Raw genomic sequence first — 23,892 nt, 5'->3', positions numbered from 1 at the left:
AAGACAACTTGGTAGCAAGGGTCTGCGGAGTCCTGAACCAAGGAGGCGGCCTGCATGAGAGCTTCTGCTTCTGCTTTATAGTTTGTTTAACATATCTCAACATTGAAGGGGTCCTAGACCACAATATTTTGCAGGGAACTTAATTTAGCATGTCTCCAGCTGTTGGTAAAGCAACTAGCGTGTATAGTCATCGAGTACATATGGCTTTAAGGAAATGTGTGCATCGGTTTGTTGCTCCTGAGGTATGCAAATAGCTTGAGGAAGAAGCTCATCTGTGTGTTCAAGTCAGTATTCATTTGGAGTAGTAAGGAGCATTGAAATAGTGTATTTGTGCATCGGTCAGTTTTGGGATGCACATAGCTTGAGGACGAAGCTTGGGATGCACATAGCTTGAGGACGAAGCTTGGGATGCACATAGCTTGAGGACGAAGCTTGGGATGCACATAGCTTGAGGACGAAGCTTGGGATGCACATAGCTTGAGGACGAAGCTTGGGATGCACATAGCTTGAGGACGAAGCTTGGGATGCACATAGCTTGAGGACGAAGCTTGGGATGCACATAGCTTGAGGACGAAGCTTGGGATGCACTTAGCTTGAGGACGAAGCTTGGGATGCACATAGCTTGAGGACGAAGCTTGGGATGCACATAGCTTGAGGACGAAGCTTGGGATGCACATAGCTTGAGGACGAAGCTTGGGATGCACATAGCTTGAGGACGAAGCTTGGGATGCACATAGCTTGAGGACGAAGCTTGGGATGCACATAGCTTGAGGACGAAGCTTGGGATGCACATAGCTTGAGGACGAAGCTTGGGATGCACATAGCTTGAGGACGAAGCTCATCATCTGTGTTTAAAGTCGAACTCCATTTGGAGAAGAAAGGAGCATTTGATATAGTCTATTTGTGCATCGGTATTCGCTCTTTTCTTTCAAGTTGTGTGAGCTGTGCATGGCAACGACAAAAAAGGTGAATGCATAATATTTAAATATACGTATAGCTTCAAGTAGAAGCTCACCGGTGTGTGGATGTCAGTTTTCAACTGGACGGAGTACAGTGTGGTAGCGTTGTAACAGGGGGGACGGACACTTTTTCTTATTTAGTCAAAGCATCGTTAAGCACGAAAAAATGGGGAAATAATTCTCGTATAATAACTAAGGTAGAAACGTTTGCTTTATTTTATCAATTGTTTCTGGATGGAGGTTGTACGAGGACATTCAAATCTCTCAGGTGTCAAATTAGTCCGCGCGCTTTGTGATCAGAATAATGAACACTTATCAATCTCCCCTTCTCATCAGAGCTCACGGCGATGTACAATAGCAAAATCACACGCACACACACACACACTCTCACACACACACACACGTCCGCGGCGTGTTCTGATGAGTACATGATAAAACACGACAAGACACGAGAAAAATGTATTAAATATCATGTTAATAGAGGCTTCCTTGTTTGCGTGTCAAGAGAGTATGATGTGAGTGTGTAATGTAATGGAATTCAGTCAACCACTGTGGCGTGCACAAGATGAGCTGACACTGGACTAAAGAAGGGACACATAAAAGACAAGCGAGGGACGAGATAGGTACACAAAGGTAGATAGGAAGTAGGCCTACACTGCGCCTTCAGGTTCTTGTGTGGTGGCGTGTCAGGCATAATGGAATATAAACAGTATTAAGCAGCTCAGAATAGTATGCTTTGATCTCGGGGTGGGGGGGTGGGGGGGGGGGGGTAGGGGCAAGGGCATAATTTATCATGAATAAAATATCTGTCGCCGGTGTTGTGGTTAAAGGAAAGAGAGAGAGAGAGAGAGAGAGAGAGAGAGAGAGAGAGAGAGAGAGAGACTAGAGAGAGAGAGACTAGAGAGAGAGAGAGAGAGAGACTAGAGAGAGAGAGAGAGAGAGAGACTAGAGAGAGAGAGAGAGAGAGACTAGAGAGTGAGAGAGAGAGAGACTAGAGAGAGAGAGACTAGAGAGAGAGAGAGAGAGTATGTGTGTGTGTGTGTGTGTGTGTGTGTGTGTGTGTGCAAATATGTGTGTGTGTGTGTGTGTGTGTGTGTGTGTGTGTGTGTGTGTGTGTGTGCGAGCATGCTGGGTGTGTGTAGGGGTACGATGTGAGAACAGATCACACGGGACAGTACGACAACGCTATCTTTGTCTAAATCTGGGCCCACGAATAGGCGAACAGCGTCGGAAATTGTTAAGGCTTATCTTGTGTCCCGCCGCAACATGTACACGTGTCAAGTTACTTCAATTTGGAAAAAACGGAAATGAATACCACAAATGTCTTTAATCAGTTAAGCCACACCGTGTTAATCAGTTAAGCCACACCGTGTAGTTTAATATGGAGGTTACGAGGACAGCAGTTTGCAGCAAACACGTTTTGTTTCAATCGTCCAAACACCACGATGTAGTATGTAATGTCGAGGTACAGAAACTCGTGGAGTGCAGCAAATTCTCTTTTTCGATTTTTTTGAGAAAAAAGCTTGCTTAAATCATCTAAATTACGCCGAATAATGTCTAACAGAGATTGTAGTCATAAGGACTTCAGTCCACACTGTTTGTTTTAACCGTATAAATTACACCATGCATGTTTTCGCAGAAGTTGCAAGGATTTCGCACTTTCAGCAAACAGTAGTTTTCGAGTGGTTTCAGTCAGTTAAGCGCCACCGCTCCGCCCTCTCTCGTTCAAACAGTGTGAGGTAGTGTGTAGTGTTTGTTGTAGGCTTTAAATAATTGTCCTCTTTGAACGCTTAGTTGATGAGAATCGCCGAGTCAGCAATTATGAAAAGGGCATTACAGGGCTGTTGGTCTACGTGGTTCTTTGGTCTACGTGGTTCTTTGGTCTACGTGGTTCTTTGGTCTACGTGGTTCTTTGGTCTACGTGGTTCTTTGGTCTACGTGGTTCTTTGGTCTACGTGGTTCTTTGGTCAAAATGCAATCACATTTGAGCAGAATGGATCATGATTGAATGGTTGACGTTTTGTGTGTGTATTTTGGTGTTTGAATTGCCATATGCCCAGCCGTTTTCATATATCGGAGGCACAAAGAAGAATTGCTGTGTTCAGATAGCTCTGTACCACAAAAGTGTTAATTTTAAACCGATACATCCTCTAGATTTATGGCGCGTTTCACAAACTCATATTGCACAACTTCAAGAAAATGAAAATGTGTGTGTTAGCTTAAAAGAACAACTCTTCGTCTCTTAATTTTTCATTTCTTTTCATTTCATTTCATTTCATTACTTTTTTGTCCCATCGCTGGGAAATTCGGGTCGCTTCCTCCCAGTGGAAAGCTAGCAGCAACCGAGTCGCGCTACCCAGGTGTCTGCGTGTTTAGGTGTATTCAGCCACCTGCACTTATGGCAGAATGACCAAGGTCTTTTACGTGCCATTGTGATGACACGGGGGTGGGACATGGCTTCCGTCTCTGGGTCTGCACATAAAGTTGACCCGTGTCCGTCCCGGCCCGAATTCGAACCTGCGACCTTCCGATCACAAGTCCAGTGCTCTACCAACTGAGCTACCGGGCCCCCCGGCTGTGGCTGTTCTGTCAGTATCGGCGGACAGTGCCGCTTTAAGAGTGATTTTCTGCGAATGGATTTCAAATCGGAGCGAGATAAAGCTTATCGCTTCGCTGTGCGAATTCCTAGCACTAGGCCGAACGAACGTGATATCAGTTCAATTTGCCACGCGTTGGACAGGAATGTGACTTTGTACAAATAGGGCTTTGATGAAAACAGGTCGGAACAAGGGCATGAATGCAGGAATGCTGTGTCACATCCATCTTTGGATTGTCTGTTTCTTGGTTTTGTTTTTATTTTCACATCTTTATGTGTAACTAAACTTCGTGTCGATGTTGTTGGTCATATATCTGCGCTCAACACTCGTGACCGAGAAAGCGACTGTTAAAATGGGAAGATTACAAACACAGGGTCCCCCCTCCCCCCCCCCCCCCCCCACCCCGTCATTTAGGCAGTCGTATTGTCTTCAGAGTGATATCAACGAAGCGTTTCTGTAAAAAGGATATTGAGGGCTGATATGTGAGGTGGTCACCACGGGAGTACAGGACCACATAGGATCACTGCTGATCATACATGATTGTTAACCCCCACGCAAAAAACAAGAACTGCCAAGTTTTGCCTAACAGGTTAGTTCAAACCAATGTGTGGACCAATAATTCTCTAACATATATCTCTGATGAACACAGCAAAGTATTTTGTCATCATTTTCACGAGTTTTCATTCACAAGCACCTGGGAAATAAATCTCATGTTCCCCAGGCAATAAATCCCCGGTTACCATAGTTGCAGGAAGCAGGTTATACATGGATAATCAAAAGCAAACCCAATAGAAACGCTCCGGGATTCATCGGCGTTTATTGACCAAGGCCGAAGCGGTCAATAAATATGAAACAAAAGACGATATGCTCCCCCTCGGACTAACAAAAAAGCTGGTCTGTCAACAAGCCATCAAACATCTTATAATGTTTTGATTGAACCCTGGATTTCCCTTGTTTGAGCCATGTGACGTCAGAGGCCGAAAAAACTTCATATTTAGGCTGCCAGCCGAGACTTCAGAATAGTGCATGTTTGTGTGCGTTCAATCATAAAAATTAAAGGAATTCTAACCAGAGTCGATCGATACATAAATGTTATTTGTATTTTTGATCAAAATACGACATTGTACACAGATCTCGACAGTCATTGTTCACCTCGACCGCTAGCGCGGCCTCGGAGGGACACTGACTGTCTCGATCTGTGTAAAATGTCGTATTTTGGTCAAAAATACAAATAACGTATAGTAACAATGGTAAGGAAGCTGGCTTAGAACCGACTTTGTGATGGCATATTTGAATTGCAAATGGCGCCTGATACTCTGTCAAAGTGCCGCACCAGACTTCAGTGCGGCGGAGAAGTAAGGAAGGATGCAGAATGATGTACTGCGTGGTGTTTGTGGCACGACACGATGTCCATAAAGACGGCCGATGATCCGTGTCTCCCGGGATTCCATTGGTCTACATGGAGCGCTTAGGGGCACTACAGTCAGGGATGGTGTTTGGTCAGTGTCAGTAGTCGGCAAAACGCTGACACTTTTTTTTAAATCCCTGAAGGATTTGCCATCATTTTGGTAGAAGAGGAAAAGGTCAAGGACTAACCGTTTCAGAAAATTTGCCAAAGACAACAAATCTGTACAACATCTCTGCGTATAAAGCATTGACAGTCATCCTATAATTTCGGCAAAGCTCGATTGATGGGTGACACTGGAATAGCAAATAGCGCCTGATTATTTGTCAAAGTGCGACGCCAAAGCCAGAAAGGATACAGAATAATGTACTGGTGCTTCTGGCGCGAGATGATGGCCATAATATAAAGACAGCTCCGTGTCCCAGAAGACTCTTATGGTCTGACCAGCGCATCCAGGGGTCACTGTACTGCGCACTGCGCCCTCTCGTCAAACCAGGAAAGCTGGGTTTTATGTGGAGGAGGAGGTAGAGGTCTAGACTGGGGGCGTGAAGAAATAGCAGAATGGAGAATAATGGAAATCACGACTTATACATTCACCATTACGAACAGCGCAGTTGCCTTCTTTCGACTTGAAGTCACGGAAGAACCGCCCCGGTATGACTGGATTAACATTGCAGTGTGCGCCAGACAGGGATTGACCCAGCTGACCTCTCAGCTGACCTCTCAGACAGGGATTGACCCAGCTGACCTCTCAGCATCAAGCTGGACTATCCGTGTCTTGATTACACGACATAGAGGAATTCCGCTAGACACAAAAATCGATACAATCTGAGGTCTGGTGCAAGTGCGAAATCAAATAACAAACGGTTATGACTTTCAGAGGAACAAATTATTTCAGATGGAAACATCTCTTAGTTCAAATGCTTGACTTGGAGTGACAGAATAATGAGCTGTGAACGAGATACTAACCGACATCGTTTTCACACAAGAATGATAAGATCCCGACAGTGGAAAACCTTAGTTAAATATATAACAGCGACATTCGACTTCGCTAATAGTTTGATAATATTTTGTATGTGATCATTTCAGAATGTGTTGAAACTACTGTGAATTTTTTTTTCAGGAAAATCAATCGGACAAACTTTTTGATACAGAATTTTGAATATGATGACATGCCAAGAATCAGATAAACGAGGGTTGAGTAATTGAATGGGGTATCTGTCGAATCAATTATAATCACGGGACCTATTTTGGAAGTGGTAATAATCCCTGGTTTAAGCTTGTGGTGAAAATATCACAGGCAAAAAAACTGTGAGGTCAATCGGTGTCCGATTTCCTTAAAGATCCCTCGTGTTCCCTCTTCAGTCTTAAGTTTGCGGGAGTTTCTTTCGATTACGGCTGTAAATTTAAATGTGGTTTCAGACTCGATCCCTTTGAACACGAGCTATTTCACATCGGTGGAGGCCTTGAAAGGCGGGAGGGGGGGGAGGGTACTGTTTCAGTTCTAAAATAAAAGAGGCATCTAGTGAAGAATTTCCTTGCAGAAGTTCGCTTTTAAAAGAAGACCTCAGACTACAGAACTTTTAGTCTCAGTTTTCAAAATGACGCCAGCCAACTTCAAACCTCGACCGTCTTTTTGCATGTTCTGATGATTTTATTCTAAAAGTAGGTCGTGCGGCTCATTTTGACTCCAGTCTTTTACTGGCTTTAGTCTCAAAACAGACATCGTCAGTTTTCAACCGGCGGCGGTCGGCTTTACGCGAAAACGTCAATTGGCCAAATAGTGCTTCTTTAAAGAAGGGAATGAGGTGTGTGTGTGTGTGTGTGTCTGTGTGTGTGTGTGTCTGTGTGTGTGTGTGTGTGTGTGTGTGTGTGTGTGTGTGTGTGTGTGTGTCTGTGTGTGTGTGTGTGTGTGTGTGTGCGAGTCTGTGCGGTTAAGTCGGGTTAGGGATGGAACTCATTAAATTCTGCCGCAGGGACGACCTGACATGACGAATCCGAACCAGGTTTGTTCAGTGAACAATTTGTGTGGTGGGCTTTTTTCACCCAAGTCTGGGGGCGGTGTTGATTTAATTGACAATTCGTGTTTGGAGACAAGTCGCAGTAGGAGGCCTCAAGAAAATGGCCGTCTCTGAAGTGGCTGTGGAATACAGACCCCACGCTCAGTCACGTGCCATTACAATGGCTTCAGCGAGTGTTCCAGACATGTAGATGAGGCAGAACGCGGGCTGTTGAACGTTGCTCGACACAAGTATTGACATTAATTGTCCACTGGAGTTTTCAGTTCTTTGTTAACCACGGACATCAAGTGTTCACAACGTTGTCTCATTGTCGTGTCATTGTCTCGCGCATGTCTTCCGAGCGAGCTGCTGGTCAATTTGTCGGATGAGTTCAGTTTGTGTTATACGTGGTTGTTTGTCTCTCTGTCCGCTGAAGACCGCTGGGTCCAACATCAGTGAACGTATCGTTCCAATGGCATACCTTTCTGGGTTTTTGATTATTCCTTTTGCAAAGTTGGATTTAACAGTGACGCAGGATTGATGTTGGAATGCCAGGAAGCCGTTACTGAGACAGGAGGCGTAGCTAGGACAGATACCGCGCGAGTTGTCTAATAATTGATAATTATACCGAAACGTCAACAAGACGTCATCCTACAAAGCTGTGGACTTTATCCATCACGGTATCCCGCTTATCCTAGACGCAGTAATCGTGTCATTTCAAAGTGCAAAGTGACAGGGTTGGATGTTTCGAGTCGTTTTGGCAATCGGGTGACATCAGTCAGTCGGGTGACATCAGTCAGTCGGGTGACATCAGTCAGTCGGGTGACATCAGTCAGTCGGGTGACATCAGTCAGTCGGGTGACATCAGTCAGTCGGGTGACATCAGTCAGTGTGAACAGAGTGCAGACTGCATCATTTGCCAGGATTGGACGTGTGCAACGATACGAATCAGTAGGCCATTTTGAAAGTGTTCGTGCGTGTTTGTGTGTACGTTCCTGGGTGCGTGCGTGCGTGCGTGCGCGCGCGCGTGTGTATGTGTGTGTGTGGTGTGTGTGTGTGTGCATGCAATTGATCAATACTCGCCATCTACCCTGGTTGTCACTTCACAGTCAATTGGACAATGTTTGTCATTGCTCGATGGAGCTCGAGCCAAACCAATTCGGTGGCAAGCGAAGCGAATGATTGAATTGCTAGCAAGGTGAAAGAGACAGCAGTCACCGTGCAAGAAGTGCGGATATCAGCAAACGAAGCGGATGAGGAAATGGCAAACAGGCTGGAAAAAGGACATTATGTGATGAATTGGGTGACTGCACAATCATGACAATAGGTCAAGCGTAACAGGTAATGACGGCACACATGCTGGGGAAGATACGTCACTTTGTTGATGGGGTCGCTATTTTAGAGCTTACTTTCAGGACTGAGAGACTCGATGGATAACCAAGAGTGACGGAAAAGAAACAAGTACTGGACACTGTGAAGCTTTACACTGTCTCCTTGGCACAAAGGGTCAAAACTCCGAAAAATAAGGCTTAAAAGAAATAAGGCCTAAAAGAAATAAGGCCTAAAAGAAATAAGGCCTTGTTTTCAAAATAGGGCCTTAAATCTTAACGGTCAAAATCAATGAGGCGTAAATACTGGACTGCTAAAGATGACGCCGTCGGGCTATTAAGCTGTGCAGTACATGACATATATATGACTCATAATCAGCGTGAGATTTTGTAAACAACGGTTGCAGAAGAAGAAGTGGTCTTTGACAGACAAAACCAAGATGGAAGCAGCAGAAAAACACGGTCAACAAAATACTTGAATGTTATTCTTAACGATTAGCAAAAACTGAGTCAAGTCATCAACTTCAGTTGTCTATCTCGTACTATCCTGAACAATTAACGACAAGCTGACGAAATATTGATGAAGAATTAACGACAAGCTGACGAAATATTGATGAAGAATTGACGACAAGCTGACGAAATGAAGAGTTGACCCAAACTGGTTTCTGTTGTGTTTTCTTGTAGTGTTAAAGTCATCAACGTGAGATCTTGCCGTTATTTTGCATGGCGTTTGATCCCTGGCACGTTGTCTATTTTAATGGTGTAATATAATAGAGTGCACGAATTTCACATCAATAGCTAAACAGGCGATTGACTGCACAATGAAAATGAAGTTGATTGAGGGAACAAAGCCTTAGGGGGCAATCGGGAGTTGGAGGGTCAGGGTGGGGGGAGGGGGGGGGGGGCTAAAAGCGCAATGTCAAGTCAAGTCAAAGTCAAGTCAAATTTTATGTTCAGGGAACCCCATGGGGGTACATGAAAAGTAAAAAAAATAAAAAAAAATTAATAAATACAAAAATACAAGACCAATAAAGAGAGGAATGCAGGTTATTCCTTCAATACATACACACAAACCCGCTCCGTTGTAAAAATAAAATATCAAATAACTTGTTTTACAATGTGGAAATCAAATGTCCAAAATAATCGTTCTCGTTGATAAAAAATATAAAAAATTAAAAAAACACAATCTGCTGTCTAAATCATTATTTTTTCTTGTTTTGTGCTGTGGTTTTTTTCCCCTATCAACACCTGTTTAAAATTCTTTTGAAATACCTTTTATCAAGTGAATTAAATTTAACAATACTTTTTTATTTGTTGTTGAAAATAAAAGTTGAAATTTTATTACATTTGGATTTTTTCGATACTTGAGTGGGATACATTTTTGTCTTAATTCGTTAAAGAAACTGCAGTTAAACACATAGTGGAATTCATCACCAATATCGCCATTATTGCACTTTGTACACACTCGTTCCTTCTGTATTATATTTATAAACCTTCCTGTCTGAATTGGTAACTTGTGGTTTAGCGTTCTAAAGCGCAAAAATATAATTCCCAAATTGTGTGGGAGTACTTTCACCGAGCATAAACGTCTGTTTGTAAAGCCGATAGTTATAAAACATCTCACTAGAATTTAAATCAGAAATGGAGGGGGGGGGTAAAAGCGCAATGCGTTGATTGATGACCAGTGCAAGGCACGCGTAAGCCGATCGCATCACGCCGCGGTGACCACAACAAAACACAAAACAAAAGAAAGCGGCAGGTAAACACAGCGGGGACACTGTACATAAGATGCACTGCACAGCTCCATGTCATCACTGCACAGCTCCATGTCATCACTGCACAGCTCCATGTCATCACTGCACAGCTCCATGTCATCACTGCACAGCTCCATGTCATCACTGCACAGCTCCATGTCATCACTGCACAGCTCCATGTCATCACTGCACAGCTCCATGTCATCACTGCACAGCTCCATGTCATCACTGCACAGCTCCATGTCATCACTGCACAGCTCCATGTCATCACTGCACAGCTCCATGTCATCACTGCACAGCTCCATGTCATCACTGCACAGCTCCATGTCATCACTGCACAGCTCCATGTCATCACTGCACAGCTCCATGTCATCACTGCACAGCTCCATGTCATCACTGCACAGCTCCATGTCATCACTGCACAGCTCCATGTCATCACTGCACAGCTCCATGTCATCACTGCACAGCTCCATGTCATCACTGCACAGCTCCATGTCATCACTGCACAGCTCCATGTCATCACTGCACAGCTCCATGTCATCACTGCACAGCTCCATGTCATCACTGCACAGCTCCATGTCATCACTGCACAGCTCCATGTCATCACTGCACAGCTCCATGTCATCACTGCACAGCTCCATGTCATCACTGCACAGCTCCATGTCATCACTGCACAGCTCCATGTCATCACTGCACAGCTCCATGTCATCACTGCACAGCTCCATGTCATCACTGCACAGCTCCATGTCATCACTGCACAGCTCCATGTCATCACTGCACAGCTCCATGTCATCACTGCACAGCTCCATGTCATCACTGCACAGCTCCATGTCATCACTGCACAGCTCCATGTCATCACTGCACAGCTCCATGTCATCACTGCACAGCTCCATGTCATCACTGCACAGCTCCATGTCATCACTGCACAGCTCCATGTCATCACTGCACAGCTCCATGTCATCACTGCACAGCTCCATGTCATCACTGCACAGCTCCATGTCATCACTGCACAGCTCCATGTCATCACTGCACAGCTCCATGTCATCACTGCACAGCTCCATGTCATCACTGCACAGCTCCATGTCATCACTGCACAGCTCCATGTCATCACTGCACAGCTCCATGTCATCACTGCACAGCTCCATGTCATCACTGCACAGCTCCATGTCATCACTGCACAGCTCCATGTCATCACTGCACAGCTCCATGTCATCACTGCACAGCTCCATGTCATCACTGCACAGCTCCATGTCATCACTGCACAGCTCCATGTCATCACTGCACAGCTCCATGTCATCACTGCACAGCTCCATGTCATCACTGCACAGCTCCATGTCATCACTGCACAGCTCCATGTCGTCACTGCACAGCTCCATGTCATCACTGCACAGCTCCATGTCATCACTGCACAGCTCCATGTCATCACTGCACAGCTCCATGTCATCACTGCACAGCTCCATGTCATCACTGCACAGCTCCATGTCATCACTGCACAGCTCCATGTCATCACTGCACAGCTCCATGTCGTCACTGCACAGCTCCATGTCGTCACTGCACAGCTCCATGTCATCACTGCACAGCTCCATGTCATCACTGCACAGCTCCATGCCATCACTGCACAGCTCCATGTCATCACTGCACAGCTCCATGTCATCACTGCACAGCTCCATGTCATCACTGCACAGCTCCATGTCATCACTGCACAGCTCCATGTCATCACTGCACAGCTCCATGTCATCACTGCACAGCTCCATGTCATCACTGCACAGCTCCATGTCATCACTGCACAGCTCCATGTCATCACTGCACAGCTCCATGTCATCACTGCACAGCTCCATGTCATCACTGCACAGCTCCATGTCATCACTGCACAGCTCCATGTCATCACTGCACAGCTCCATGTCATCACTGCACAGCTCCATGTCATCACTGCTGCTTTCCAGAGTGAGGTGCGGATAGGAATGGTGAAGGAGGGGAATGGTGAAGGAGGGGAATGGTGAAGGAGGGGACGGAACAAGGGCAGGGGGGCAAGGTCGAACTAGTAAACATTTGAATTCCGTCTTCCGATCTCAATTCCTCAAATTCTAGTAGTCACAATCACGCCCGATGTCCTGAAAAATGTCAATGAAACTAAAGACTGAGCTCGAGGACTGAGCTCGACGACTGAGCTCGAGGACTGAGCTCGAGGTGAGCTCGAGGACTGAGCTCGACGACTGAGCTCGACGACTGAGCTCGAGGACTGCTTCTGTCGTGCTTCATGTTGTTGTTGTTTGACAAAAGCTGGTCGAAACAAAATGGGGAAATAGTGTGGCAAGGGTTTCTTCGTCTATCTAAGGTGGGCCTTCCACGTATGGTTCTACTGATAGGACACAAATACAGTCATGTACAATACATCCACCGACGAAATAGGCCAACGACTGTAACTCCGCTTTGTGATAAACATCGTATCTATGTCGGACAGGACAGGACAGACCTCCAAATCGCAACACCCAGTTCATGTTGGGAATAAATCTGGAAAGCCAACAGGCACGTTACACCATCTGAGCGGAGAGGACTGGAGTACTGCTGTTTGCTACCGGATTTGCTGAGCAAATGTTGGACCCTCGACCGGCCATTGAGCGTTCAGTATGAGAGTGTAGTTACGGGGAAACTTTTGGGTCGCCTTGCCTGCTTGGGGATTACATTGGGCGACTTTTGGCGGGATGACTGTTTGCCTTCCAAGGAATGGACACGTCGACGTTTTGGGTTGATACTTTGAGCAGCCAGAAAAAAATGGTGTGGTTTGATCGACGGATCCTGTTTTATTGTGCCTGCAGAAATCAATCAGGTTTTTACCACTCTGTGTGCAGCCGAAGACTACTTTGCAAGACTTAGATGCTCTGAATGAGGTTGACATCTTTTACTTTGTTCTCTGCAAGTCCACTTCTTGAGCCGAGTTCTTGTTCAGTGGTGAAGGAAACAGCACTAGAAATTGTAAGGCTCACTCCCTGGCTGCTTCAGTGAAGAATAGTCCCATCAAGTTATTACCCTGTTTTGTATATCATACATCTTGCAAAATAAACTCGGGGTAATGCAAAGATGACATAAACTGAGGATATGGAAATATCGCGTGCGGGACCGGGACTGACGTCACATACGGAAACTCAGAAGTGTGAACGTTTTGAGATTGATTTGGTGTTACAACATGACTAGCCCCAGAACGGATTAATTCCGGAAATTGCTTCACACGTTACTTCCATGGTCCCTCTCTCGCCGCAGATTCCAGAGACAAAGGAAAGGGCATCGCACGGTCTTACTATGCAGATAGCTGTAGTGGGAAGTGCAGCCATGCGCAACGATCACGCCTGTAATGAGAACTTGACCTGGCGGTCATTAATTAGTGCCAAGGTAGACATCCGGGTACCTCCTGGTGCGGCCGTTACATCACCACACCTTCCGCCCACATCTCGGACATACACTGACCAATGGATGTGGATGTGGGGGGGGGGCTGACGCTGTTGGGGGAGGTGGTGGTAGGGGGGGGGGGCATAGGTTGGCTGGATTTGTCAGTGTTGCAGGCTTTTGAAGTTCACTGTTCTTCGTGATCTCTGTCGGGTTCAGTCCAAACTAAACCAAGACTGGTGTAAGGTTGGTGGGTTTGTCAGTGCTGACTCGATTTGATTCTCGCCAACTCTGACAGCCGTCTTCACACTCACACACACTCTCCGACACACACACCACACAACAGCGGCGTAGCAAGACTTGTTGCAAGTCTGTATTACTGTAGGTCAATAAACGGACACAGCCGCTATCAATGGTCCGAGCTCCTGTCTTTCGTTGTTGCCGCTATCAATGGTCCGAGCTCCTGTCTTACCGTTGTTGCCGCTATCAATGGTCCGAGCTCCTGTCTTTCCGTTGTTGCCGCTATCAATGGTCCGAGCTCCTGTCTTTCCGTTGTTGCCGCTATCAATGGTCCGAGCTCCTGTCTTACCGTTGTTGCCGCTATCAATGGTCCGAGCTCCTGTCTTACCGTTGTTGCCGCTATCAATGGTCCGAGCTCCTGTCTTTCCGTTGTTGCCGCGTCGGGAGGATTGTGAGTGGACCGCATTAAAATGACACCGCCCCCGGCTTGTCCCGTGCGCTGTTGGTGAATGACAGCGACCCGGGGATCCTTGCTCCTTCACCCCCCCCTCACCTTGAGAAGTGGACAGCGGTCAACCGAGCGGTCAGTTATTGCCCTGCGTGTCTCGGCGTGGTCAGTGCAGCGTGGACGCTGTTATGTGTGTAGGTGTCATTCAGGTCTATGGACAGAGGCTGCTGGATAGTTTTGTTTTAATCGGTAAATAGACCAGTGTTTAATAGCTGAATAGCCTTCACAAAGACCAGTGTTTAATAGCTGAATAGCCTTCACAAAGAAAAGAGCAGGTCTGGAACTACAGTGCGTATGTCGTGGGAAACTGTAGCAGATAGCACCTTGACGATCGCGTATGTCGTGGGAAACTGTAGCAGATAGCACATTGACGATCGCGTATGTCGTGGGAAACTGTAGCAGATAGCACATTGACGATCGCGTATGTCGTGGGAAACTGTAGCAGATAGCACATTGACGATCGCGTATGTCGTGGGAAACTGTAGCAGATAGCACATTGACGATCGCGTATGTCGTGGGAAACTGTAGCAGATAGCACCTTGACGATCGCGCTTGAAATCAGGGTAGAGTACAGAGATGCCCTCAGATAGGGTGGTATGATGTGGTTTGCATTTGTGTCGGATGATGTTTAGTTTCTCGGGCATGCAGTGCATGCATTTTGTGCTGACTCTGGTGAGGTATAGTGTAGGTACGTGTTTCTGCTATTGCATCTAGTTGTGTCTTTTCTCTCGTCGTTGGAGACTTCATCAAGGGAAAGAAATTGTAAATGTGTGTCATAAATATTCAGTGTCGTGTTTCTGCTATTGTAGGTGTAGTGTCTCTGCTATTGTAGGTGTAGTGTCTCTGCTATTGTAGGTGTAGTGTCTCTGCTATTGTAGGTGTAGTGTCTCTGCTATTGTAGGTGTAGTGTCTCTGCTATTGTAGGTGTAGTGTCTCTGCTATTGTGGGTGTAGTGTCTCTGCTATTGTAGGTGTAGTGTCTCTGCTATTGTGGGTGTAGTGTCTCTGCTATTGTAGGTGTAGTGTCTCTGCTATTGTAGGTGTAGTGTCTCTGCTATTGTGGGTGTAGTGTCTCTGCTATTGTAGGTGTAGTGTCTCTGCTATTGTAGGTGTATGTCACGTTTCAATATATCACTCAAGGTGATTATGAACCGGTTAATTACTACTAATTAACTAACCACACCACGATCCACTCTCGCAGGCATACAATTAAATAGAGTCAACAAAAGTATAAGTTTCAGACGCCTGTTTATGTATAAACTCTCCACCTCCCTCGAGCCTTCACTCAAAATATGTTCCTTTTACGTTCTCAACACGTAAAAAACCAGTGTTCACTGACAAAATGCCAGTACTATGTAGAAAATTATAGTAACACGCTGAACCCGTGTAAATATAGTTAAATGCGAATGTTCTGTTCGAAAAGCTCTAGTTCGTGCAGGGGTCACACACCCCACGTTGTCACTACTCCAATGAAATCATAGATACGAAAAGACAACGGTGGTCAACGGGGTGCGTACGACATGGTGCACTTAGCTTTATCTCTGCTGCTGCTGCTTAGCCGGTATGCTGGTTAGTCGGTTCGCTGGTTAGCCGGTCCGCTGGTTAGCCGGTTCGCTGGTTAGCCGGTCCGCTGGTTAGCCGGTCTCCTGGTTAGCCGGTCTCCTGGTTAGCGTAGCCTCAACAGTTCCCGCCAGAGTCAGCCGTGCCGATGTTACGGGAACGTAACGAACGAACGAAACGAACGAACGAAGGAAGGCTGCAAACAGAAAGCATCGGTGCACTAAACATGTCAGCTACCCCTCACCCACCACCTTAAAACATGTCATCTTTAAATATCTCATCGAGCACGTGGGCCTGCACAAAACTGACTTTTTACAACAACACAACAGCCATTTTCCGTCCTTCTCTCCCTATCTGCAAAAACCATATACAGATTAGTATTTTAGCGTCACAGAGAGTAAATTATGCGCTAACCTGGAAAGAACAACAGAGAGTATTTCATTCCACAACACAGACTCATCAACAGCGTTAAATAATGATTTATTACCTCAAAAGCCTATGATTGTAACTCTCAATGGAAGCAAAGTCCGCCTCCTCCCTGGAGCAGTCTCTGTTCGTCAACAGTGACCCAAAACGTCCAGAACCCCTTGTCGAATCCTTATGCGAAAGCCATCGCCGACGAAGGAAATGTGACGACTTGTCCTCAGCAAAATACGTGGCAGAGGAAAGGAATAACTTGTGGAAGTTCCCCTAGAGTGCCGAATATGATACTCGGTGAAAAACCATCATACTCTAGTAACTGTGTGTTAGGTCCTTCCCCTTCTGCCGCTGGGTGTCAAGTGTGTCGTCCTTGAGTCTCTGACAGACCACCTAGCCAAATACACGTGACTGACCTTGTCACCAAACCAGTCCAGCTATACACAGTTTTGCCTCCCCAAGCAGGAAAAAGACACGAGAAACTCAATCCCTGAAAATCCCGTGCGCGCTGTCAGCGAAAAAAAACCCGTCAGCCCTATGACAGCAGAAACCTGCACTGTGAAGCTCGTGCGTTTCAAAACATCCGTGCTCGGGAGCACTGTCAGCAAAAACTCTGCTGTGTCCAATATCACGCACAGGCGCTTTCTATCATACATTGACCCAGAACAGGCACTCCACTGAGTGACGCTTTCTTGGTCTCTGTCACCCGATCGTGACACACCTCCCCTCTTCAAGACGAAACCTCGGTTTCGCTCACAGTCATGTTCTCCTCTACAGCCCGAGAGAGAAAGTCAGCTCCAACATTGTTGGCGCCCGGAATGACGCGTACCGTGAATTGGTACGGTTGGAGAATCAACGCCCAGCGCATAAGTCTGGCGTTTGCCAACCTTGCAACCTGCAGATATTGCAGAGGTTGATGGTCTGTTTCCAGACAGAAAGGTCGTCCTCAAGAACGAGCAACCCCTCGTTTCACCCCTGATAACTGCAACCTTCTCTGTCTTCTTGTCTTTGTTCTTCTGGTCTTTGTTCTTCTCCCCGTAGGCTGTCCTCTCTATGTAGGCGCGCAGCAGGTTGGCATGGTACAGGCGTGCTTTCCCGTGCATCATGATCCTGTAGTCGTTCTGGCCCACCCTCGCTGTCACCTCAAAAGGTCCTTGCCACTGCAGTTGTAGCTTGTTGTGTTTGACAGGTAGAAGTAGCAACACCCGTTCTCCAATCTTGAAGCTGCGCGGCCGTGCCTTGCGGTCGAATCCTCGCGCATAACGCTGTGCTGCTCTTCCCAGGTTCTCTTGAGCCAGTTTGCAGGTCTCTTCAATCCTGTTCCTGAGTTCTACGATGTAGGTCGCTGTCGTCTGCACCTCCTCGTCAGCTTCTTCGTCTGTCCAAGCCTGACGCAGGATAGCCATGGGACCGCGTACCTGTCTGCCGTACAACAGCTCGAATGGGGAAAAACCCAAGCTCTCCTGAGGAACCTCGCGGTATGCAAAGAGCAATGCTGGGATGTACCTGTCCCACGTGCGTGGTTTCTCCTGAGCTAGTTTCCTCAGCATGGTCTTCAAGGTGCCATTGAACCTTTCCACCAGTCCGTTGCACTGAGCATGGTAAGGAGTGGTGAAGTGCTGCTCCAGTGATAGCAGTCGTGCTGCCTCCGCCATCACTCCTCCCGTGAACTGCGTGCCTCTGTCGGTGAGTACCTCTGATGGAATTCCCAGCCGGGACCACATAGTAACCAGAGCCTCAGCTACTCGCGTGGCTTCAATCGATTTCAGAGGGATCGCCTCTGGGTATCGAGTAGCGTAGTCCACCATGGTCAAAATGTATCTGTTTCCGTCCTCAGACGCAGGCAAGATGGGCCCGATGATGTCCACTGCCACCCGACGAAAGGGTTCGTCGATGAGCGGCATCTTCTCTAAGGGGACCTTCCTCACCCTTCCTTTGGCAACCACCTTCTGGCACTTATCGCAGGACGCACAGAAACGTCGGACATCCGTGCAGATGCCTGGCCAGTAAAAGTGGCGCCAGACACGATCCGTGGTCTTCTTGGTACCAAGATGACCTCCCAGAATCGAGTCGTGTGCCGTTGCCATGACACCCTCGCGAAACTCGCGAGGCACGACAACCTGTTTGAATGCACCTTCCTTGTTGCTGAACTCACGGTAGAGCAACTTCTTGTCCCTGAGGAACTTTGACCTCCCATGCTTCCCGCTCAGCTTCACCTTCCCCGACTTCGCGTGCTCCCGAGGAGTCGCTAGTGTCGGATCAGATGCCTGAGCCTTCGCGAGAAGCGCGGGGGTCACGTTCCCCAGGGCAGCTCGTGCAGCAGGTAGGGGTTTGAGAGGTTTGTCCTCTCGCTCCGCCTGTGCCCGCGTGAGCACTGAAATGACGTCGGGAGACCGATAAACGGGAACCTCCCTGGTGACGCCGTCCACAAACTGAACCCGGTTTCCAATGAGCAGGTCGCATGGAGGATCGTCCATGACGACGGCCACAATGGTCCCCGTGAACAACGGGGTTACGACCTTGATCACTGCCGTGTTCAAGTCGTAAGCGTGAGATGCCTCGGCCATTCTCACCCTGATGCTGTCTCCTGTGTAGGCCATAGCTGGAACTAGACTCGCCCGAACCACTATCATGTCTGCCCCTGTGTCCCGCAGACCTTCGCCCTTCACTCCGTTAACGTAGACGTTGCAGTGGGGCTGGAAATGTTTCCTGGAGCACGGAACGCAGAGTTGTGGGATGGTGCATGAGCTCGTGACGTCCCTGAACTCCTCACTGCCAACGAAGTGAACGCCCTTCTGGTCAGCCTGTCTCTTGTGGCAGTCCTTCTTCACGTGGCCCCGCTTGTTGCAGTAGTAACACTGGATGTCAGTTCTGGAACTCGATCCCTTGTGTCCCTGATCGTCCTTCCCGTCCTTGGGTCCTGAAGAACCCGAATTTCCCGTTTTTCCTGGCCGTGAGCCTGAAGATTTGCCGGAGATCGCCTGGGCGTCCTCGTGCACTCTGATCCAGTCGGCTGCCTCCTGAGTAGTCTTGGGCTGGTGCTCCTGCACGAAGGTCACCACCTCAGGTCGCAGGCTGGACATCAGTTGTTCCATGACTATGAGGTCGGCAAGGTCGTTGACGGTCCAGTCCTTTTCGGCCATCTCCACCCAGCGCCGCAGGTAGAGATTAAGGCGTGCCACAAACTGATGACTCAGCTCGCCGCTCAGTCTCTTGCTGTTACGCAGACGTCGTCTGTAGGCTTCCGCAGTCAGGTTGAAGCGCTGGAGTAACGCCTTCTTAAGTGCCTGATAGTCTCTCGCCTCGTCGTCATCCAAAGCGTTGTAGAGCTGCAATGCGCGTCCTTTCAAGCAGGTGCTAAGGCGGCTAGCCCACGTGGCCTCTTCCCACTTCTGGTCTGATGCAATGCGCTCAAACCGGCGTAAAAAGTCGTCGAGCTCGTCCTTGTCATCGTCGAACGTCGGCAGTCTCGTACGGTCGGCAACAAACGTCGGCGCGCTAGCCTGATTAAGCGTACCCTTCTCGGCCTGTAGCCTAGCTAGCTCTAGCTGGTGATCGCGATCCGCCTGTTCCTTCCGGTCTAGTCTGTCACGTTCGTCTTTCTTTTCCTGTCTGTCACGTTCTCTTTCTTGTCTGTCAAGTTCGTCTTTCTTTTCCTGTCTGTCTCGTTCGTCTTTCCTTTCCTGTCTGTCACGTTCTTCTTTCCTTTCCTGTCTGTCTCGTTCAGCCTGTCGTTCCCTTTCTTGTCTGTCAAGTTCGTCCTTCTTGTCCTGTCTGTCTCGTTCTTCTTTTCTTGTCAGTCGCTCAAATTCTTCCTTCCGTTCCACTTCTAAGCGTTTTAGAACGCTTCGGGCTCTAACGCGTGCGTCTCGCTCAGTCGGTTGCTCACTACCAGGAGTCTCGAAAGTTATTCTCCTCGTCGGAGATCCCCCTGTGGCCATGGTTAGTTTTAGCAAAGCTTTATTACCAAAGTAAGTCTAACGCAGCTATAGCTAGAACACGCGGTGATGAAATGGATACAAAAATCCAGCAACCGGAAAATGCAGAAGAAAAATCCAAACGGTGTAGAACAAAACGCGTAGCCTACTTTATGGCTGCTTTTTGCGGTGAAACAAAGTGTTTCCCACAGCCGTGGCCTACTTTATCGGCTGCTTTTTGCGGTGAAACAGAGTGTTTCCCACAGCCTTGGTTAGGACAGAAGTCCTCGGACCCTTCCCCCCCAAAATTCCAACAAAGTCAAAATATGGAGAAAAATCCAAGTAAAACAAGACGGTAGAAATGTAACCTGTTACAGAATGCGAAACAACAATGTAGAGAAAACTGAGTAAAACGAATAACAAATCCGCTAACCCCGCTCAGCTCTCTGCAACGGAAAACTCTGAACGTACAACAACAAAGATTCACAAACAAAGGAAAGGGAGATAATCACAGTTAGCGCATACAATAACTCACAAATTACAATTTACATTTCCTGCAAGATGTGAATCGCTTAAGGTGTGGTATATGATCAAAACTATACAAAAAAGGGTAGCACCAAGCAGAAAATAAGTCGAGCACTGACGAGATTATCTGCTCTTAGTTCTCCTTAATTGGTGGGTCTTTATCAGTTGGAAATTAACTGAGTAAATCCCGGCTTGGCCCCCACGTGTCACGTTTCAATATATCACTCAAGGTGATTATGAACCGGTTAATTACTACTAATTAACTAACCACACCACGATCCACTCTCGCAGGCATACAATTAAATAGAGTCAACAAAAGTATAAGTTTCAGACGCCTGTTTATGTATAAACTCTCCACCTCCCTCGAGCCTTCACTCAAAATATGTTCCTTTTACGTTCTCAACACGTAAAAAACCAGTGTTCACTGACAAAATGCCAGTACTATGTAGAAAATTATAGTAACACGCTGAACCCGTGTAAATATAGTTAAATGCGAATGTTCTGTTCGAAAAGCTCTAGTTCGTGCAGGGGTCACACACCCCACGTTGTCACTACTCCAATGAAATCATAGATACGAAAAGACAACGGTGGTCAACGGGGTGCGTACGACATGGTGCACTTAGCTTTATCTCTGCTGCTGCTGCTTAGCCGGTATGCTGGTTAGTCGGTTCGCTGGTTAGCCGGTCCGCTGGTTAGCCGGTTCGCTGGTTAGCCGGTCCGCTGGTTAGCCGGTCTCCTGGTTAGCCGGTCTCCTGGTTAGCGTAGCCTCAACAGTTCCCGCCAGAGTCAGCCGTGCCGATGTTACGGGAACGTGACGAACGAACGAAACGAACGAACGAAGGAAGGCTGCAAACAGAAAGCATCGGTGCACTAAACATGTCAGCTACCCCTCACCCACCACCTTAAAACATGTCATCTTTAAATATCTCATCGAGCACGTGGGCCTGCACAAAACTGACTTTTTACAACAACACAACAGCCATTTTCCGTCCTTCTCTCCCTATCTGCAAAAACCATATACAGATTAGTATTTTAGCGTCACAGAGAGTAAATTATGCGCTAACCTGGAAAGAACAACAGAGAGTATTTCATTCCACAACACAGACTCATCAACAGCGTTAAATAATGATTTATTACCTCAAAAGCCTATGATTGTAACTCTCAATGGAAGCAAAGTCCGCCTCCTCCCTGGAGCAGTCTCTGTTCGTCAACAGTGACCCAAAACGTCCAGAACCCCTTGTCGAATCCTTATGCGAAAGCCATCGCCGACGAAGGAAATGTGACGACTTGTCCTCAGCAAAATACGTGGCAGAGGAAAGGAATAACTTGTGGAAGTTCCCCTAGAGTGCCGAATATGATACTCGGTGAAAAACCATCATACTCTAGTAACTGTGTGTTAGGTCCTTCCCCTTCTGCCGCTGGGTGTCAAGTGTGTCGTCCTTGAGTCTCTGACAGACCACCTAGCCAAATACACGTGACTGACCTTGTCACCAAACCAGTCCAGCTATACACAGTTTTGCCTCCCCAAGCAGGAAAAAGACACGAGAAACTCAATCCCTGAAAATCCCGTGCGCGCTGTCAGCGAAAAAAAACAGTCAGCCCTATGACAGCAGAAACCTGCACTGTGAAGCTCGTGCGTTTCAAAACATCCGTGCTCGGGAGCACTGTCAGCAAAAACTCTGCTGTGTCCAATATCACGCACAGGCGCTTTCTATCATACATTGACCCAGAACAGGCACTCCACTGAGTGACGCTTTCTTGGTCTCTGTCACCCGATCGTGACAGTGTAGTATCTCTGCTATTGTGGGTGTAGTGTCTCTGCTATTGTAGGTGTAGTGTCTCTGCTATTGTAGGTGTAGTGTCTCTGCTATTGTGGGTGTAGTGTCTCTGCTATTGTAGGTGTAGTGTCTCTGCTATTGTAGGTGTAGTGTCTCTGCTATTGTAGGTGTAGTGTCTCTGCTATTGTAGGTGTAGTGTCTCTGCTATTGTAGGTGTAGTGTCTCTGCTATTGCATAGCTGTGTCTTTTCTCTCGTCGTTGGCGACTATGAAGGGAACGAAATTGTACATGTGTGTCATATATAGTGTAGTGTTTTTGGTATTGTCATATATAGTGTAGTGTGTGTGATATCGTATAGATATCACGAGTGTCTCTCTCACGTATGTAGGATAAAGTGTAGTGTTTTTGGTATTGTAGGCGTGTAGGGTCACTGGCGTTGCATAGCTGTGTCTTTTCTCTCGTCGTTGGAGACTTTATCAAGGTATTGGTCAAGAAATTGTAAAATTGTGTCATAGTAAAATGCACAGGCAGAAAGAAGTAAACCGTGTCGATTTGGCTGCTGCTTGTGCGGAAGTGTCAGCGTGAAAGCCGCGGTGTCTTGTCGCTTCTTGGAGAGTTCGCCGAGTGTCAGCGTGAAAGCCGCGGTGTCTTGTCGCTTCTTGGAGAGTTCGCCGAGTGAGAACATTGTAAATCTGTGTCGATGTGTCTGCTTGCGCGTGGAAGTGTTTGTATACATGTATGGCCTCGGTGTCTTGTCTTCTGTTGCCGAGAGTGTGCCAAGAGGAGTAAAGGTTGCAAATCTGCATTGGTGTGTCTGTCAGTGTGGGGTGTCGTAAATCCACGTCAGTGTGTCTGTCAGTGTGGTGGCAACTGTCACTATAAATGTACAGGGAGCATATATCTATGCTAATTCTACGTCAGTGTGTCTGTTTGCGTGGTAGCAGTGGGACGTCATAGTGAAGTGGGTCAGGGAGAAGTCATTGTACGGTGCCGGTGTGTTACGTTCTTTAGTTGCGGGATTGTGACATTTGTATTGTGGGGATGTAGAACCGGCACCTTCCTGCATTCTTGGAATATCTGGGAATGTATGTGTGTGTGAGTTAAAATCGTGCTACGGAACTGTTTTCATTGCATGTCATCAGCTCTAGTCAGTCAAGCTGAAATTTCACTGATACTCACGGGCGTTTCTTAGTATAATTAGCTAACTGTGATTAATCAAAACAGTTTATTTTGGTTTAAGAAAATTCATATACCATATGTCTTGAATCTGGAATCTCAATACTGAAGAGGGCCAAGATTTGAGTCAGCGTCAGCGTGTGTCAAATTGTTTATTTTATTTTTATTTTACTTAACTTTGATTAGAAGTGTCGTTAAACTTGTGAGTACCGCCTTTCCACAGTTTGAACCGATCAGCATCGGGTTCTAGTTCCAGTAACGACAGTACGTGATGTGTGAAGGAACAGGTGTGAACATTTTGAAGTCAATGTTAGTTGGGAAGTGTCACTGGATGACTAAAGTCCAGGA

The 23,892-nt window shown here is 47.0% G+C and overlaps 2 protein-coding genes across 2 annotated transcripts in view; one reads left to right on the top strand and one right to left on the bottom strand.

The window, feature by feature from the left end:
- The window catches only part of LOC138961338 (cysteine-rich, acidic integral membrane protein-like), a 16,903-nt gene extending 11,406 nt beyond the window's left edge, over positions 1 to 5,497 (top strand). The window contains exon 3 of the mRNA XM_070332938.1: positions 5,409 to 5,497. Coding sequence (XP_070189039.1) covers positions 5,409 to 5,497 — 89 coding nt within the window. The remainder of the gene's footprint in view (positions 1 to 5,408) is intronic.
- A 4,503-nt stretch (positions 5,498 to 10,000) lies between these two features.
- On the bottom strand, positions 10,001 to 11,965 carry LOC138961336 (uncharacterized). Its single transcript, XM_070332937.1, has one exon. The coding sequence runs from the start codon at positions 11,963 to 11,965 to the stop codon at positions 10,001 to 10,003; it is 1,965 nt and encodes a 654-aa protein (XP_070189038.1).
- Positions 11,966 to 23,892: the final 11,927 nt, after the last annotated feature.

The sequence above is a fragment of the Littorina saxatilis genome, linkage group LG3 (genome assembly GCF_037325665.1).
Source record: "Littorina saxatilis isolate snail1 linkage group LG3, US_GU_Lsax_2.0, whole genome shotgun sequence".
Classification (NCBI taxonomy): domain Eukaryota; kingdom Metazoa; phylum Mollusca; class Gastropoda; order Littorinimorpha; family Littorinidae; genus Littorina; species Littorina saxatilis.
This window is presented reverse-complemented; position numbering and strand designations above follow the sequence as displayed.

Coding starts and splice junctions, on each gene's coding strand:
- LOC138961336 (XM_070332937.1), bottom strand. CDS start 11,965: ATGGAGCTGTGCAGTGATGACATGGAGCTGTGCAGTGATGACATGGAG.